The following is a 16893-nucleotide window of genomic DNA, read 5'->3' as shown; positions in this document are numbered from 1 at the left end:
CTACAATAATGAGGGAGTAATGCATTTATTTTAAGGACCCAAAAAAATACTTAAATGTAAAATTTTCAAACAAACCGAGACCCTCATGGGGTAGTGTTTGCAGCCTATAGTATTTACTGAACCAGCAATGTTTGTATTTTGTAGGCCTATAACAGGTTATGTTCATCCATGGATCAGTCAGATTTTCCCAATTTCTTTTGTTCTTCCTGGTTTCCAGGTCTTTTTAATGGGCCTTTAGATACGTATGTGGCATGCTGCAAAAATACAGTATGTTATTGCATTTAATGATCTTAATATTTCCCTTACAAAATCTTGTGGCATTTGGATCAGACAAAGACATTATTAGTGCTAACCTGATATATGGCTTCCAAAAGGTCTTGAGATGGTAACAGGGAGGCAGCTTCACCAGTGAAACAGATTAGAACATGGAGTACATCTAACCACCTGCCTACTGTAATCAGTAACACAAAAAGCCCACCCAGTCGCACAACAACTGTATTGAGAATCTGCTGGCCAGGCTGTTGATGGCGATCCTCTGAAAGAATGAGTATATATTCATGATTAGACTGAAAAGATGGCCAATGTTGGTATGAAATATGCTGTTAAAATTTTTAGAATCAGTAGGGTTGAAAGAAATGAATTATTAGCAAGGACATTCAACTGATTAAAAGGGACAGAAAAGACAACTAAGGTTAAAAAAGGCTTCTATTTAAAATAAATGCTGCTTTCTATTCATCAAAGAATAAAGAAAAAAATCATGTTTATTAAGCATGCAGTACAACTGTTTTCAACATCAATAATAATAAGGAATGTTTTGTGAGCACTTCAGCCTATTGGGGGGATTTCTGAAGTATCATGACTGCATAGAGCAGTATATAGGCCTAGGAAACATTTTAAATTGTAATATTTCAAATTATTGCTGTATTTTTGATTAAATATATGCAGTCTTGGTGAGCATAAGACATTTCTTTATAACATAAAGAAAACACCAGAAACTCTTTACCAATACCAAAGTTTTGAATGGTAACCTTTACATAGCCCATCCAATATGATTTTCTGAATTTGTGAACGTTTCTGTTCTTTGTCAAGGGGATTCCGATGTTGAAACTATAGGCTACTTTACTTAGTCTTAGAATTTCTTGTCTTACCATTCATATACACAACTAGTAGAGTGTAGCAGATTGTGAGTGGGGTCCAAAATCGTAGAGCCTCTGTGGTTGATAGAAAGTGTTGGTTTATGTTTGATATGGCAGCGATTCCAGATACACTGAAGGTTATAATCAGGGCACTGCAGAGCCAGGTTAATATAGACGTGCCAGTGTTAAAGAGTCCAATGCAAAGTCCACAATAGCGCTGTGCGCTATGTATTTCATACATTGTCTTTACATGTCGCCATACTTTGCTGCATCGGCTTGCCAAGAACCAGCTCAGTCCAAGTGCAAGAAGGAGGCTTAGCCAGCCTTGCGGTGCCCCCTCGTGGAGGAAATTAAGACTGCAGGTTAATGCGCAGCCCAAAGAGAACTGGCACTGGACAAGCAGCAGTAATGACGGGTCAATTATCAAGTCCTAAACAAAAAGAACAGGGATGTTTTATCTACAATAATAACGAGCTGTCATGCAGAAAAGTATGAAATGTCGCAATTAATTTTGTTCGTACTGATAGGCCGACTCCTGTGATCCGTGCTGAAATGGCTCTAAGAGAGAACTCTAAAACAACCAGTGATGCAACACGAGACCCCACAACGGAAAGAACCACCGTAAGGATCCAGAACTGGATTTTCTCTGTTAGTCCACCATTAAGTCTGTTCTTTTGTTTATTGACGGTTTCAGGATCTGCGATACTTAAAAGGACAGACAAGTGAAATGTGCAAAACACATCAATACAAAAACATTGTCTCCAATATTGAAACCTTAATTTGTATTATCTTCAACCATAGCCTATATACAATTAACATATAGCCTACTTACCTTTTTGCTTCAACAAACAAGTATGTTTTTAAAAGGTTACGAAGAACCCAGATTCCACAAGCACCCACAAGCCCTGTAATTAACATAAACCACAGCTAAAATTTGGAAACATTCAATTGTTCAATGTTTTGAAAGTCTCTTCCTCACCAAGGCTGTAAAAACAGTAAAATTGGGAAATACTAAGACTAAGTAAAATATTTTTTTTCTATTTGAATTTATTTTAAAATGTAGCTAATTTGTAATTTATTCCATGTGATAGCCTAGCCTAGAAATCTAGACGCACCCTAGCGGCAGCAAATTTAATCTGCCCGTGAGTGTCCTCTAGCAACTCTCAATACCCTTCTGAGCTAGCCTGACAAGCCAGACCCACATCAAGATGTTTGGTCTGGAAACTCACCATAGACAGGGCTCAATCCGAGGGGCGGGATAAACGGTTGTCTTTCAAACTCCCTCTGCACGCGATAGGATAGCGCTACACCAACCGGAGCAACGACGGTAAAGGGGAGCTCGCTGATTAAACATTCACCGTATCCGGTCGGCTAAACTCCGAACACATCTTCCCTTTTTAAGAATGACTTCAGTGCCGTTCTTTTCTCAGAGAAAAGCTTAACTCCAAGTCTTCCAGAATCGCGGTCAAAGTTGATTTGAAAGATACACGATGTGATTGGTCCGGCAAGAGTTAGGCGAATACAGCTCAGAAGGGTATTGAAAGTTCCTAGACGACACTTGCGGGCAGATTAAATTTGCTGCCGCTAGGATGCGTCTAGATTTCTAGGCTACTTCTGAGCTGTATTCGCCTAACTCTTGCCGGGCCAATCACATCGTGTATAGAGTCGGTGGCCGGGCCCATAATGACGACAGCCGAGTTGCGTTTGCGCGCTTCCAGTAAACACAGAAACTGGTGAACGGCGGTCTTTCGAATCAGCCTTTGACCGCGACTCTGGAAGACTTGGAGTTAAGCTTTTCTCTGAGAAAAGAACAAAGAACGGCACTGAAGTTATTCTTAAGAAGGGAAGATGTGTTCGGAGTTTTGCCGACCGGATACGGCGAATGTTTAATCTAACGTTATCAACAAGCTCTGTTTCACCTTCGTTGCTCTGGTTGGTTGTAGCGCTATCCTATCGCGTGCAGAGGGAGTTTGAAAGACAACCGTTTATCCCACCCCTCGGATTGAGCCCTTCAATGTTTCCAGACCAAACATCTTGATGTGGGTCTGGCTTGTCAGGCTAGTGATAGCCCATCAGAACTGAATTTTCAGCATTAGCTTACTTTAGTCTTTAGTCACATGATCCTTCAGAAATCATTCTAATGTGCTGGTTTGCGGCTCGGGTAACATTTCTTTTTGTTATCGATGTTGCAAACCGCTGTGCTGCTTAGCTTTTTTTGTGAAAATTATTTTTTTTCAGGATTCTTTGATGAATCGAGAGTTCAACTAGCCTAGTATTTGCATGTATTATATATTTTATTATTGCATTTACTAAGTCTTTTGTCTTTTTAAAATGTCTGCACTGTCACTTTTGATCAGTTTAATGTATCCCTGATGAATAAAATTAATAATTTCTCTCTTTTACCACAAATGTTTGAATAATATCAGTTTCCTCAGAAATGTTAAGCCGCAAAAAACATTTTCAACATTGATTATAATTAATAATAATAATAATAATAATAATAATAATACAGTATACAATACAGTAAATCATCATATTATAATTATTTCTAAAGGATTATGTGACACTGAAGGCTGGAGTAATGATGTTGAAAATTATGTTTTGACATCACTTAAATTACATTTTAAAACATATTAGAATAGAGTTGTTTTTAAATTGTTATAATAATAATAATTTAAAAAATGTTTTAATGTATTTTTGATTAAATGAATGCAGCCTTGGTGAGCATAACAGACATCTTAAAACATCAACAACAAAAACATATATATATATAGATCATTTGCTTTTAAATATTATTAGATATAATAATATATTATTATCAAAATATATATCAAGTAATTAACTGTTTTTTTAAACTTTTTTAAACTAAATTGTCATTTGAAACTTGTAACAGATCCTTAATTTCATGAGTCACCTTGTAAAACACTATGTAAAGGAATAGCACTTGGAGTTAGCCACGTAGGAACACTTGGCACAAACCAGGAAATGAAGGAAGACATGCCTATGAAAGTGGGAAAATTGTTTAATGCACCAATGGCTTGTTTACATAGATTAGTCAAATTGGCCACACACAAAAAAAACTAAATCTTAATAACGCAAAATCATCAATATCACTGACCTTGTTTTGTTATATTCAGTCGCGTTGTTTGCGAACCTCACGTAAGACCTTTATTATTTGCAGATATGAGAGTTGGAGGTTTGGTAGGGCTCAAAGGTCACTTAGGCCTCGATCACTTTTTACAACTGTATGAAGATTTTATTTATTACAGCATCAAAGTTTTAATCTATTAATGTACTTACAGATTCTTCTAAAGTCTGTTCCTGTAATTCAAAGGTTTGAAACTATTCTTTTTTTAAATGACATTTATGCCCTCTGGTGGGGATTATTTCCATTTCCGGATCCTGATAAGGTGATGGTCCCATTGATTTTATGAGGGCACTTGAACTTTACACTGCATAAAGAGTTTTGAATGTGTTTACTTAACAGCTCCCACCCGTTCACTTACATACACTGTAAAAGAAATGCCTTAAAATTTTGAGTTTATTCAAATAAAAAAATTGAGTCGATACAATCAAGGAAATTTGTTTAATACATTTTGTCTGAACCACATAAATTTTTTTATAAATCACGAAAATAGCACTATTTGGCATGTTTCACTGTGTCATCACAAATAAAACACACACAATTTCCCAACATGCTTACAAAATCTTTTAATAATATTTTAATAAAGGTTGTCGAATCTCAAAAAAAAATCATTGTATTAACTAAAATTTTTAAGGCTACCAGGTAACTTTTTTTCTAAATATTTTTTTACAGTGTAGAAGCAAACAAAATTACATGTGCAACATTAATAATTAATTATTTATTAAATTGTAATTATTAGTATTATTATTATTATTATTATTATTATTATTATTATATCATTATTATTACATTATGTTTTCTGGACTATAAGAAAACACACTCGGTTTAAATCTTTCATATTGTGAACCGTATTGGAATAGGACAATCAGCCATTAATTTGCAGTAATGTTCCTCAAAAGCAGCATCCTCTTCTGCACTGAAGTGATTCTTCCAGTCACCAACCTCACCTATAAAATAAAATGGTAACACTTTACAAAAAGCACTTTAATTAACATGAACTAATAATGAACTGCCCTTCTACAGCATTTATTAATCTTCATGTTCAAGTACATCAATAATGTTAACGAATGAGACCTTATTGTAAACCATTACAATTGTACTTAATACAAAAATATAATAAAAATAACCTTTTCTCATGAACTCTGAGGCTGTACGATCAAAGATTGTGTCTGGGATAGTCGAGTAGTTCGCCATGGGGTTTTCTCGCATAGCAGAAAACGATGTAATTTGCACAATGTGATCTATCGAACTTTTTGATAAGTGCTTTCCGAGGAATTGAGCAATGTGTGTTACTTCACGAACGGGGTCCTGAAATTATAAATAAATGATTATTTTCTCAAATACACAGACTAAGACTGAAGTACTGAGATTTTTTTATGGGGGGGGGGGGGGGATTGAATATCAATATTGTTTTATGCAAATTTACCTCTTTCATATCTTCGAAGAACATGAAAAGGATTTTCTTGTTTTGCCTTTGCCTCCAGTATCCTTTAACATGGTCAAACCAGGATCCCCAACCCACTGTAAAAAAATATTCAGTTATTAGTTCATTCATGTCATTCATCATTCGCATATTACATGACAGAATAATATTGGTGTAATGAATTAATGACAACTGCATGACTCACATTGCCCTGTCATAAACTTTTCCAGATATTGTTGCCAAGTGCCGGGCTCTGGCTGGTTAAGATTCATTCGGTCAAAATGATAATATGAAACCACAATGTCTTTAGGATTACGGGCCATATATATAACCTATGGAGAAATGAAATTGAGATTGGCATTCCTATAAAATGTAATGTAATATTTTTCAGTATAGCTCACAAAAATGTTTTTAACCTTGCAACCAGCCTCCCAAAAAGAACGAGGCACAAGTTGGATAGGAAGATGAGTTTTGATGACACGAGGGGGATCCATAACCTCCAGCTTAGTTATACCTAAAACATACAGTTTAAAAGGATATTGCATACAGGATGTGTGTGTGTGTGTGTGTGTGTGTGTGTGTGTGTGTGTGTGTGTGTGTGTGTGTGTGTGTGTGTGTGTGTGTGTGTGTGTGTGTGTGTGTGTGTGTGTGTGTGTGTGTGTGTGTGTGTGTGTGTGTGTGTGTGTGTGTGTTGAAATAGCACAACAGTATTTGGTTTTATTAAACGTACCAGCATTTAAACCGTCTAGAGAGGTCATCTCCAAGAACGGCATGCGCACCTGTGTGGGTGCGCGCCTGCACTTTTCAACATCTCCTTCATTCAGGATGGCATCCACTACTTCCTGTGTCCATGTAGTTCCTTTTTACAGACGATATTATTATTATTATTTAAATTAATTTGTGTCGTTTTCGTCATGTTGTTTTCTTCTTCTTTACTCTACCTGCTTTGGGATATGTGGCAATGAGTAAATCCTCTTTTGACGCCTGGAACTGTTCCACTCTTGCCCAGTACTTTACCACCCGCTCTGGTAATGGGATACCCTGAATTTGACTCATCGCTTCGCGTGTTGTCCCATCCATATTTGCCTTATAATTAGCTCTGTTTAAGCAAATTATCGTTTAAGGGGTTTTAACCAAAATATAAGAACTTTATGAGTCTAAATCGTTTACCTTGCTATATGGTTTATGTTGCGAAATTAAACGATTTAGCAGGCTAGCTTCAAAACGAAACACACGAAATAATTAATAGGCGTACGCTGTTTTTTTTTTTTTTTAATTATTTCATTCATATTAGCAAATACCTTGAGAACTTAAGACCGAAGCAGACCGCCACGTGATAGGTGTGTTTTGGTCAGAACCGTCAGAACTGGTTTCTATTTTGCTACGAAATGCGCCGTAGTAGAGTGCGCATGCACTTATAGGTCTGACAAGCTTTATCTGAAAAAAACCATTGTCTACTATGGTGTTGTGCAGAAATTAGACCGCTTGCTAGAATCAGACTGCCTCCCGCGTGCACGAGCATTACGTCATTCGTTGATATCGTTGCAGCCAAATAAAATTTTTGTGTTTGTCCTTTCATTTTCCTTTCATTTTATTTATTATATGAAATTATTGCGTCCTCGTGCTGATAAACATTGTTTGTTAAATATCTCGAGAACACTGAATTGTTTTGTATTTTTTAAATTTTTTAAAAGATGAATAAATAAATAAAGTTCCGCGCTGTTTGCTATTCAAAGGAATTTTTATTTTTTTGTAACCAAATTGTTTCCTCCCAAGTTAAACCACGACAAACTTTCAAATCTTCTAAGTTTTTGATAACCAAATGTAATCTTGCAAGGCTTATTTTCCTGTAAATAAAAGCAAACGTGAAGGCCTATATCCAATATAAGTAAAATAACTCAACTCAGTGAAGAAACGTCAACTTTAAAACTTGAGTAATGAGTCTATAGTATGTGATATGTTTCTTATACATTACATTGATTATAGTGGCAGCTGTTACATTAACATTCTTTTTAAAAAGAGATATTTCTATTTAAAGAATCACGAAAGACAAATGTAATACGTTTCAACAAAAATACATTGATAATGATCATAACTTTTTGTTGAGCATCAGTTTCTCTATGAGAATGAATTTGAAGGATCATGTGACACTGAAGACTGGAGAAATTATGATATATTCAGCTTTGATCACAGGAATACACATCTGAAGTAGGCCTATAATTATAGATTAAAATATTATATTATTTTGAATTGTAATAATATTTTACAATATTTATTCTTTTGTAAATATATTTAGACACAATATTCTCATCAAACTCACTTCACAGCCAGAAATGCCTAGAGGTGTAGAGGGCAAAATATTCTTGGCAGGTACTTTTTTTTTAAACTGATGAAATAATACTGGACCACTAGAAACCTCTTGCCTTTGTGTCTAGTCACAGTCTTCTCAGCAAACACTCTCCACAGCAGAAATCACCAGCTTGAGTGTAATGTTTGTGAACCTGTACAGTGGAGTACATCAGTTTGGCAGGTGTACTGTTGTAGAATTGATATTACATTTAATATGCTATGGCAGGGGGTAATAGGCAGCAGAAATTAGAATAATTTATGTACAGAACTAAGCAGAATTGATTGCACATGGGATTGATTTTGCAATAGGGTGAAGTCAGCTAAAATGGGCCACAGTTTGCTAAATGACTATCAAATAAGCTATGCATGAGCTCTTATGATATTTTTATAAATTAGCATGGGTCTCTTGAATATTTATGCATATTTTAAATCTGAAAAAGTATAATTGTTTTAAAATTATGAGAGTTAGAGTATTAGAGGGTACCTCCTCGAGCTACTGTATAATATTCAGGTAAAATGGGCCTATATAAAAAGAGAACATAACCGAAAACAACCTTATTTGGTCCATTTTACCTGATAGCCCATTTTAGCTGACTTCACCCTAATATAAAATATAAAATATGTACTCTATAAAACATGTTGAACTCAAAAACTGCAAGTAAATCAAATAACTGTAAACAATTTGTCTTCTACATTTGAGGTTGATGTCTCAAAGCAAGCTGTAGTCAGATTTTATTTGGGCGCAGTACCAAACATTTTCCATTAGATGCCAGCAAAGCTCCATTGGGACATGTGGGATTAGTTATTAGCAGCACCTAAACATTATTCACACATGCACAATTTTTTTAGTACATACATAACTGCACTCTGACATAGCCTACTCACACAATTTCAGCTGCATAATTTAATCAAGCTATAGTATATAATACATACAGCAGAAGAAGAAACCAGGGAATTTCAAGTATTTTATTGGCCAAACCATAGGAAAATCTGCCATCTGGTAAAGAATATAAACATTTTATTTTGAAGCCTATTAACAAAGTCTGCATCATTTTTTTTAGTTAAATGGCCTTTGAATAAAAATTGCTATTTTCAAATGGGATTTTTTTTCATTAAGGCCCTCTTAGTGTAACTGTATTTTTGTCAAATATTTAGGAAAATATACACTTCTGCCAAAATGTATGCAGTTGGTACTAACATGGGGAAATTAAAAAAAAAAAAAAAAAAAGAGAGAACACACAAAATGCCCTTAATATGTTAGGGTTAATTCACACATTCCCTTATAGCCTATTTGTTTTGATAAACCCAAGAATACAACAACAACACCATAGCCTACCCCTACGTGGAGTAGCCTATTCGTTTCAGTTCAACTTTAGGCTACTTTTTCACTATTTCTTAACGCTTTTATTTAACGTCACAAGAAGAGGAAACGTATTATATAGCCTATTAGCATATCTTTTTATTGATTCGTCTTTTTAAAATTGAATTTCGAAAATACAAAAAAAAATCAGTGTTCTCAAGACATTTAACAAACAATTTTGATCAGCATAAGTACGGTGGCCAAGAGGTTTATTTTGTTTTCGAAATTGTGGTTGTGTTTTCTGGCATATTATTTTGTTTTTAGACGTGTAATTGTTTTATAATTTGTTGTTGTGTTTTTTGGATGTGTCATTTTGTTTTCATAATTGTAATTTGAGTAGTTTCCAAAACTTTCCAAATTTGGCACGCACACATAACCTTTACAGTAACCCTGTCCTCCCTGCAGCAGGTGGCGCTATTGTGTAAGACTTTAGTTCAGTAAGCGGCTCACTGACGCTGTAGAGGGAAAATGTGCGTTAGCGTGTGGACTGAGGGAAGCCCCTAGTTAGCCAAGAGTGGAAACATGGATGATGAGGAGGTCGCCGAAAGCTGGGAAGAGGCCGCCGACAGTGGGGTAAATATGCGATAGCTGCGCTTTCTCCGCGCTTGCACAAACTGTCTTTTCAGTGTAGACAGCCTCGCGTGGAGCATTAGGGTGATTCATGCCACTGGCTTCATGCTAGCTCGCTAGTCACACGCCTGTGTATTTAGAGTTGGGCGGTAGGCCGCAGTTAAAGGGAAACTGGTCCCAAAACATATGTGGGATATTTTTTACTTTAAACCAGTAGGTAAAAATAGAGGCGATTTTGATGATGGCAGCTGGTGAAGTGGCACGTTCGTAAGTCGCGTAAAACAATTGGTGTCCTAAGCAAACGACACAAACTACCTGCTAACTAATGCTAGTTAGCCGGTGCAACTTCTGATGCATAAAAAGGAGAAAATCTTTCTTTGCCGTCGCGTCTGAAACCAAAGATGGCTGCCGAATGGACCGAGACCTGTCGGATGTCATAGACATAGTATTGTAATCCTGTTTTATTAAGTGTAGACAGAGTTGATTTTATGCGGAAATACGGTTTCAAAGCAGCGGAGTATCGAAGTGGGATAGTCCCCATTCAGACAGTCAACAGGCAGTTTTCACAAGTTTTCAGTTTCTACTGGGGTCTGTTATAGATGATACTGTGGGATTGTTTGTTTGCAAATCCAATAATCTTTATTTAATAAAAGTGTTTGTAGTGATTTGGGGGGAAAATGAAAGTATGACTCTTGTTATAACTTTCTGCTCCAATACAGATGTGTTAATCTCGTGAGCGCTGCTATTATTTTTCATAATAAAATAAATAAACTCTCGCTTTACTTTTTTCCCCTTTCTGTACAACATAATGGATCTTGGGACATAATCTTATTGACTGACACTCTCAGCAGTCTCTATTCACTTTCATTAAAACAATTATATGCAGTGAAAGCAAGCCGCGACTGAGAATGTTATTCTGTCTAACATCTCATGTTGTGTTCCACAGAAGAAAGTTATACAGATTTACAACAAAATATATGAATTAATGATGACAGAATTTTTATTTGTGGGTGTACTGTCCCTTTAACTGTGCCCTTTAACAGAAAAAGGTGCATTGGTGTGAATTGGGTTACCTTGTCACCTGTTTTCTTCGCTCTGATTTTGTGTATATATTTGATAAAGCAATATGCCATCATGTATCATCTCTTCTTTCAAATATTGAACTTGGCTTGTTTTTCTTAAAGGCTTGGCAGTAACGTCTACACCTCTGCCTGGTTTTGTAAACACGTTTACCTCGATTTGTATGTTTCCTCTGTCTCTGTTTAGAAAAGCCTTATATTGTCTACTTACTCGAGCAGCACCCTGTAATTCGGCCCTGTCATTAATTTAGCCACTGCACTATGGATGTATAAATAACTTTGTGAAATTGAAAACTTGCTGGTGCTTCAGAGGCCCCTCCTTGGAGCAGCCTGCCCATGCTGTTTTGTAAGATTTCTCCAGTAGAACAAGTTTATATATATATATATATATATTTTTTTTTGTCTTGACTTCAAACTTAGGAAATGGAGAGAAGACTAGAGGAAAAGCTTCGAATCAGTCAGAAAGAAAGGTATGTCAGGTCATCCCTGTGTTTTGAGATCTGTTTTGCTCAATATGCCTCTAGTAATAATTTTTTTTGTTTGTTCCTCTCTTAGACTTTCAAGTGGCAGTTCGAGCCGTTCTCCAATGAGAACAGCGATCGTAATCCAGGATGACTCCCTACCCGCAGCACCCCCACCACAGATTCGTATTTTGAAGCGACCCTCTAGTAATGGATCCTTAGGATCGTCTGTGACGCAGACTCGACCCTCCCCACAAGTAAAATCCTTAGCTCAGCGAGAGGCAGAATACGCAGAGGCCAGGAAGAGAATCCTTGGCAGTGCTACTCCTGATGACACACCACAGGAGAAACCCAATTCAGACCGGTAAAATACTGACATGGTGAATAGAGCAAATCATGGTTCTGGAAGCTTATATATATATATAATATATAATATTTTAATGCTAATGTATAACCTTTTCTATGTATTTCTAGCTTTCTTTTATATTCTAGCAAAAAATACAAAATAGAAATGTATTTGTTCTCCTTTTTTTTAAATGTAATGTTTAACCAGGAAAATTCAAGGTGTGTGTTTGTACACTGTTTCAAATTATGCAAGTGACATATTACAATAAACATTTAGATTTTAGTTCTAGTTTTGTTTTATTTCTTATCTTTTTAGATAACTGGTATCAATCATAGACTTTAATTTAAGGTAAAACTCAGACAGAATTTAATCAAAATGATTCCTCATGCTTCCTCCCAACCATTCTTTCATAATTTGAGCCTGATGAATCTTGTCATTCTGGAATATGGCCATTGTGTCTTCCTACATGGTTGTTTAAGAAATGGAAAGCTACACACTCCATTAATTAGGCTTAGAAGTTTTTTTTGAGCTGGGCAGCCTTGGTGAGCATAAGAGATTTCTTTTTTAGTGCTGCTTTTTCTCTATTTTCTCTGTGCAGGAAGAAAAATATACTGTTTTTACCATATAATTTGTTTTTTGTTTTTTGATAAAGGTACACCACATTACTTTCTTTGCTTCCAATCAAAATGTCTAAAGTTGTAATTTGTCCTGGAGCTGATTTGTTTTGAGAGGCGGGATAAACGGTTGCCTTTCAAATTCCTTCTGCACGCAATTGGATAGTGCTACAACCAACCAGAGAAATGTGAAGTGGAATTAGTTGATATGATAATTATACTTTTGCCGTATCCGGTCGGCAAAACTCCAAACACATCTTCCCTTCTTAAGAAGGATTTTAGTGCCATTCTTTCTTTTCTCAAAGAAAAGCTCGACTCTTTCAGAGTCATGGCTGTAAGATACTGGAGACAATAAAAGCCACGTTTCCACCGCAGGAACTTTACCCAGGAACCAGGAACTTTAGGGTGGTACTCTGTGTGTTTTGACCACAGGAACCAGGGTCTAAATGATGTTCCGGGTAAATATTTCCCCCTCTAAACGGCCCTGCTCGCGAGGTAGTACTTTTTCAAAGTTCAGGAACTTTCGAGGGCGGGACTTGGGTGCTGAACATGCTGATTGGTTTAGCATTTTATTTCAACCGGCATTTTTAAAAGTCTTTTGCGAGGTTCGTTCTGCGTTCGGTTAATATCAGTCTTCCTCTGTCTGATGGCGCGCGTTTGTCTCAGCCATCTCACGTTCAATAGTCTGTAATAGCTGATAATAATATACATTGTCATTTTAAATCTAGCTTTACAAGCTTTCTGAATATGCTAGTGCTCTTTTCTGTCATTGTTAATTACCTCTTTAGTAAACCTATACATAACCAGCAAAAGCAGCACAGCTTCAATCTCTTCCATACTCGTTATTCTTTTTTTTTTGACCATGTAAACGACCTGACCGATTACTTTTAAGTGTGTGTCCTTACATGACGTGACAGATCGCGCCGCGCTCATGTTGACAAGAGAGGAAAATTAATTTTTCTGAGGGGTAAACTTTTTATTTCGCAAGTTATGAAGATAATGTTGGAGTAATGACACCGCGTATATTGCCCCAGGCAGTTTTTACTTTAACTGCGCCTGACAGAAGATTTTTTTTTTTTGAGATGATTATTACACTTTACAACAAATAAATAGCTATAAATAATACTGTATTAGTCCTGGTGGCCGTTAAGAGTTGCTATGGCTACAGTTAACAAATTCCAGTTGGTGCAGAAAACAGCGTTGACATTTTTGATGCGGCAGACAAACTGCATGTGACAAAATGATTGCGATTGAAAGTCATCACATGTAAACACCAGATCGGTTTAGATAACGTCTCATGTAAACAGTTCACTAAATCTTTCAATTGGAATGACAAAATAGTGTGCTTGTAAACGTGGCTAGTGTCTCGCAAAAATGAAGAACGTTACTGTCCGTCACTGACTGGGAGGAGCAGTCGCGAGCAGTCCTACATCACCGGACTAATTTGCCTAATCTTCACGGAACTTTAGATCGCAGTGGAAACACAGACAGTTGCAGGTCTGGGGGGAGAAAAGTTCCTGTAAAAAAGTTCCTGGTACAAATTGTTCTGGCTAATTTTGGTGGAAACGGGGCTAAAGATAGCCAAAGCCGATTCGAAAGACTGCCGTTCGCCAGCTTCTTTGTTTACAAGTAGCAACTCTGCCATCATTATGTTAAGCCCGCCCACTGCTTAATAAATGATGTGATTGGCCTTACCACAGTCTTTTTTTCCAGCTCAGGAGTCTATTGAGAGTTACTAGACTACACTAACGGCAAAATAGATTTGCTACCACTAGGGTGTGTCTAGATTCCTAGGCAAACTATTTATATAAGAAATAGGCTAATTGAAATCTCTGGAGAGAATGTATGCAAAAGTACTTCCAGAACCAAGGATTCGACAGTTTTGTCATCTACGAATGGTTGCTTTTAAATGTCAAATGCTTTTTATATCTTTGATTGTATATTTTACATATTGCCTATCCTCCAATCAGATCTCCACGTGGAAGCAGCCATACACTTTCAGAGGAAAACAGATCAGGAAACCATGTGGTTCGACAGCCAGCAGGTCCAGATGGTACACAAGGCTTTCACCACCAGCGCAGATAGGAATAGCGGCCTTTCCTGGGAGTAAGAGAGAGGCGATAGAGAAATACGGCCTCTCAAAATACGGTTGAAAATCAAATAATTTTTATCAATATTTAGGATGTGGGATGTTTTTCAATTAAGTATAAAACCCTCTCGAATCCAGCACGGCGTGTGTGGAATGTAACTGGGGAAAGAAACATGATTCAGAGGAGCGGATGGGGAATGTTCCCTGCTTTTTACACTGTGATGAGGACCTCGCTTCCGGACACTGCTCACTGTGATGTCCCGCCCCCTCCCCTGAAAATCGAAACGATAATAGAGAGAAACGAAACAGAACTGCAGAGCTATGGTCCCTTCCTCACGTAACTCAGCCGTCACTGGCAGCCAGCCTGAAAAGTCACGCAAGCCCTCTGAAGAGACATTTGAAACGGAAGATAGCGATGCTGGATGTGCTTGAACCGATAAAAGGATGGTATGAGGCACCAGCTTCCTTCAGCAATAATTCTAGAAATATCACTAATTATTCAAACCTCCCTTCCACACTGTTCTCTCAAGCTTTTGTATTGCTTGTTTGTCTTTTGTTTTAATTTTGGTTATTACTAGCTCAGTCTGCTAATTGCCATATGTTTTTAAATGGGTAAGAAACAGTGAGGGTATAATGGAAACTTAAAATGACTTTAAGTTCTTTATTGTTTACGGTTATTTTTTGTTGTTGTTGTTTTACTCATGGGTCTTTCTCTGACTGTCCTGATTTCTACATAAAGTAAAAAGAATAAAAACAAGAACTTATAGAATTAAATGAGTACAGCAAATGGCAGTTTTAACCTGTTGCAATGCCTTTTATATGATTTAAAAAGGTAGTCATTTTTTAGATCTGTACATTTTTAAGTGAAATCCAAGAGAAAGATGAGTTCTGTAAATATTTGTTGTGCTGGAAAGAACCGAAGGGAGTGTTTTGCTGGCTCCCCTCACCTCGCTTCCTTATCAGATCTGCTGTTGGCCATTTTCTTTTCTCCCTCTCTCTTTTTTTATTTTTACTTATGTAGGAACTCAGGTTGTTGTGAGGAAATATGAGTGAATGAATGAAGTGGTGTATCAGTGAATAGGTTTTTAACTGAATGATGGTGCAATGTTAAGCTTACATGAAGTATGGCTTCAAGATCATTTGAAAAAACACCTCTATGACTGGATTACAGAATATCCTATAAGAGATTATTTAACTTAAAACCTAAGAGAAAAAGTGTCACACCAGTGGCTTAACAATGCAACTTTATTGGAGTGTTAAGTCAGTTGACCTGGATGCTTTGGCTCTTGCAATACAGTGTATACATTAAGAGCCATACTACCTTTCTTGACTAAAACTCCCTGCTTTTCTTATATTTTATTTCCTTCATAAGTCTGTCTCCTGTGCTGTCCATGAATATCTCGACTCCTGCAGTTTATGGAAATACCCTTTAATCTGATATATCAGTGTTCACCCATTGTGCTGTAACAAATCAGACCAGACGGGTTTGTCATGCCCTGCCTGAGAACACAGAAATCTGCCTGTAAATACTTTTAAAAATGCCCATTTAATAAAGACTTTTTAAATAATGTCTCTGGGTAACATATTTAATTACTATGAAATCAAAATTGACCATTTTTATTTATTTTACATAATGTTGCAATGTTTGTTATAAAGTATTTATTTGTGCGCACTTTTTTTTTTTCTAATTCAGTCTTTAACAACAACCAAAAAAAACTTAACCTTCCCTCCCTTTCGAAAAACAACACCTGATCTCTTCCTGATTTCCTTTTCATTTTTTCCTCTAATTCCAGAAGCCTTTTCACTTTTAATTTTGTATTGCCTTTCCTAATTTGGTTATTCAAACGAATTTGCAGATTTGATAAAAATATCTGGCTTACTTTGTGTGCATTGGAAAGGGCAGATATATTGATACATGAAACTATGATCAGCCATGCAGCGATTTGCTGGCGTTAAAACAGCAACATAATGAGATCATTAAAAAAGGAAAAGGTGAGCAGTCAAAGACAAAAATTCGAATAAATGTTTGTTACACAATTCCCAAATATTTCCATTTTTCACTATATTGTTTGCACAGGCTTTAAACTTTTTCAGTATCAAGAATAGCCTAATATTATTAGTAATTTGTTTACTTTTACGCATTATTTCATCAAGTTCAGTTATGTGCATCATGCCACACCTGTACAATAGCTGTCACAAACATTTGTAATGTATGGCTCCAGTAAAATGATATATCCCCTCACTAATCTCTCAGTAACATTGGCTCTTTCTATTATAGACTACAACATTATAATTATTTTCAACTTAAAACCTATTTCCAT

The 16893-nt window shown here is 36.4% G+C and overlaps 3 protein-coding genes across 5 annotated transcripts; 1 reads left to right on the top strand and 2 right to left on the bottom strand.

Moving 5' to 3' along the window:
• Positions 1 to 9: 9 nt before the first annotated feature.
• On the bottom strand, positions 10 to 4500 carry tmem82 (transmembrane protein 82). 2 transcript variants are annotated; one of them, XM_067446208.1, is made up of 7 exons: positions 4255 to 4500; positions 4051 to 4137; positions 1969 to 2041; positions 1658 to 1841; positions 1149 to 1566; positions 354 to 535; positions 10 to 254 (listed from the first exon to the last, which is right to left on the bottom strand). In XM_067446208.1, exons 2-7 carry the CDS (start codon positions 4133 to 4135, stop codon positions 174 to 176), a joined length of 1023 nt encoding a protein of 340 aa, XP_067302309.1. In that variant the 5' UTR covers positions 4136 to 4137; positions 4255 to 4500; the 3' UTR covers positions 10 to 173. The 2 variants fall into 2 exon arrangements, with proteins under 2 accessions (XP_067302309.1, XP_067302310.1); XM_067446209.1 differs by lacking the exon at positions 4255 to 4500 and having other exon boundaries at positions 4051 to 4242.
• A 420-nt stretch (positions 4501 to 4920) lies between these two features.
• sult1st5 (sulfotransferase family 1, cytosolic sulfotransferase 5) lies at positions 4921 to 7190 on the bottom strand. Of its 2 annotated transcripts, XM_067446211.1 has the most exons (8): positions 7006 to 7190; positions 6646 to 6803; positions 6435 to 6563; positions 6121 to 6218; positions 5910 to 6036; positions 5708 to 5802; positions 5409 to 5589; positions 4921 to 5228 (listed from the first exon to the last, which is right to left on the bottom strand). In XM_067446211.1, the coding sequence occupies exons 2-8, from the start codon at positions 6782 to 6784 to the stop codon at positions 5116 to 5118; spliced, it is 882 nt and encodes a 293-aa protein (XP_067302312.1). In that variant the 5' UTR covers positions 6785 to 6803; positions 7006 to 7190; the 3' UTR covers positions 4921 to 5115. The 2 variants fall into 2 exon arrangements, with proteins under 2 accessions (XP_067302312.1, XP_067302311.1); XM_067446210.1 differs by having other exon boundaries at positions 4928 to 5228; positions 6646 to 7190.
• Positions 7191 to 9833: 2643 nt separating this feature from the next.
• szrd1 (SUZ RNA binding domain containing 1) lies at positions 9834 to 16142 on the top strand. Its single transcript, XM_067446205.1, has 4 exons — positions 9834 to 9986; positions 11483 to 11532; positions 11618 to 11887; positions 14454 to 16142. Exons 1-4 carry the CDS (start codon positions 9936 to 9938, stop codon positions 14566 to 14568), a joined length of 486 nt encoding a protein of 161 aa, XP_067302306.1. The 5' UTR covers positions 9834 to 9935; the 3' UTR covers positions 14569 to 16142.
• The last annotated feature ends 751 nt before the right edge of the window (positions 16143 to 16893 follow it).

The sequence above is a fragment of the Pseudorasbora parva genome, chromosome 6 (assembly GCF_024679245.1).
Source record: "Pseudorasbora parva isolate DD20220531a chromosome 6, ASM2467924v1, whole genome shotgun sequence".
In the NCBI taxonomy this organism is placed as follows: Eukaryota; Metazoa; Chordata; class Actinopteri; order Cypriniformes; family Gobionidae; genus Pseudorasbora; species Pseudorasbora parva.
Note: the sequence above shows the minus strand (reverse complement) of the source record. Positions and strands in the feature narration are given on the sequence as shown.

Excerpts from the sequence above, each read along its gene's own strand:
- tmem82 (XM_067446208.1), bottom strand. The coding sequence starts at position 4,135 with ATGTCTTCCTTCATTTCCTGGTTTGTGCCAAGTGTTCCTACGTGGCTA. Across the intron at positions 536-1,148 it reads ACTAGTTGTGTATATGAATG|AGGATCGCCATCAACAGCCT; the intron begins GTAAGACAAGAA and ends TCATTCTTTCAG. Across the intron at positions 255-353 it reads TTTTGGAAGCCATATATCAG|CATGCCACATACGTATCTAA; the intron begins GTTAGCACTAAT and ends GTATTTTTGCAG.
- sult1st5 (XM_067446211.1), bottom strand. The coding sequence starts at position 6,784 with ATGGATGGGACAACACGCGAAGCGATGAGTCAAATTCAGGGTATCCCA. Across the intron at positions 5,803-5,909 it reads AAAGTTTATGACAGGGCAAT|TGGGTTGGGGATCCTGGTTT; the intron begins GTGAGTCATGCA and ends ATTTTTTTACAG. Across the intron at positions 5,229-5,408 it reads CTCAGAGTTCATGAGAAAAG|GTGAGGTTGGTGACTGGAAG; the intron begins GTTATTTTTATT and ends TTTATTTTATAG.
- szrd1 (XM_067446205.1), top strand. The coding sequence starts at position 9,936 with ATGGATGATGAGGAGGTCGCCGAAAGCTGGGAAGAGGCCGCCGACAGT. Across the intron at positions 11,533-11,617 it reads CGAATCAGTCAGAAAGAAAG|ACTTTCAAGTGGCAGTTCGA; the intron begins GTATGTCAGGTC and ends TTCCTCTCTTAG. Across the intron at positions 11,888-14,453 it reads GAGAAACCCAATTCAGACCG|ATCTCCACGTGGAAGCAGCC; the intron begins GTAAAATACTGA and ends TCCTCCAATCAG.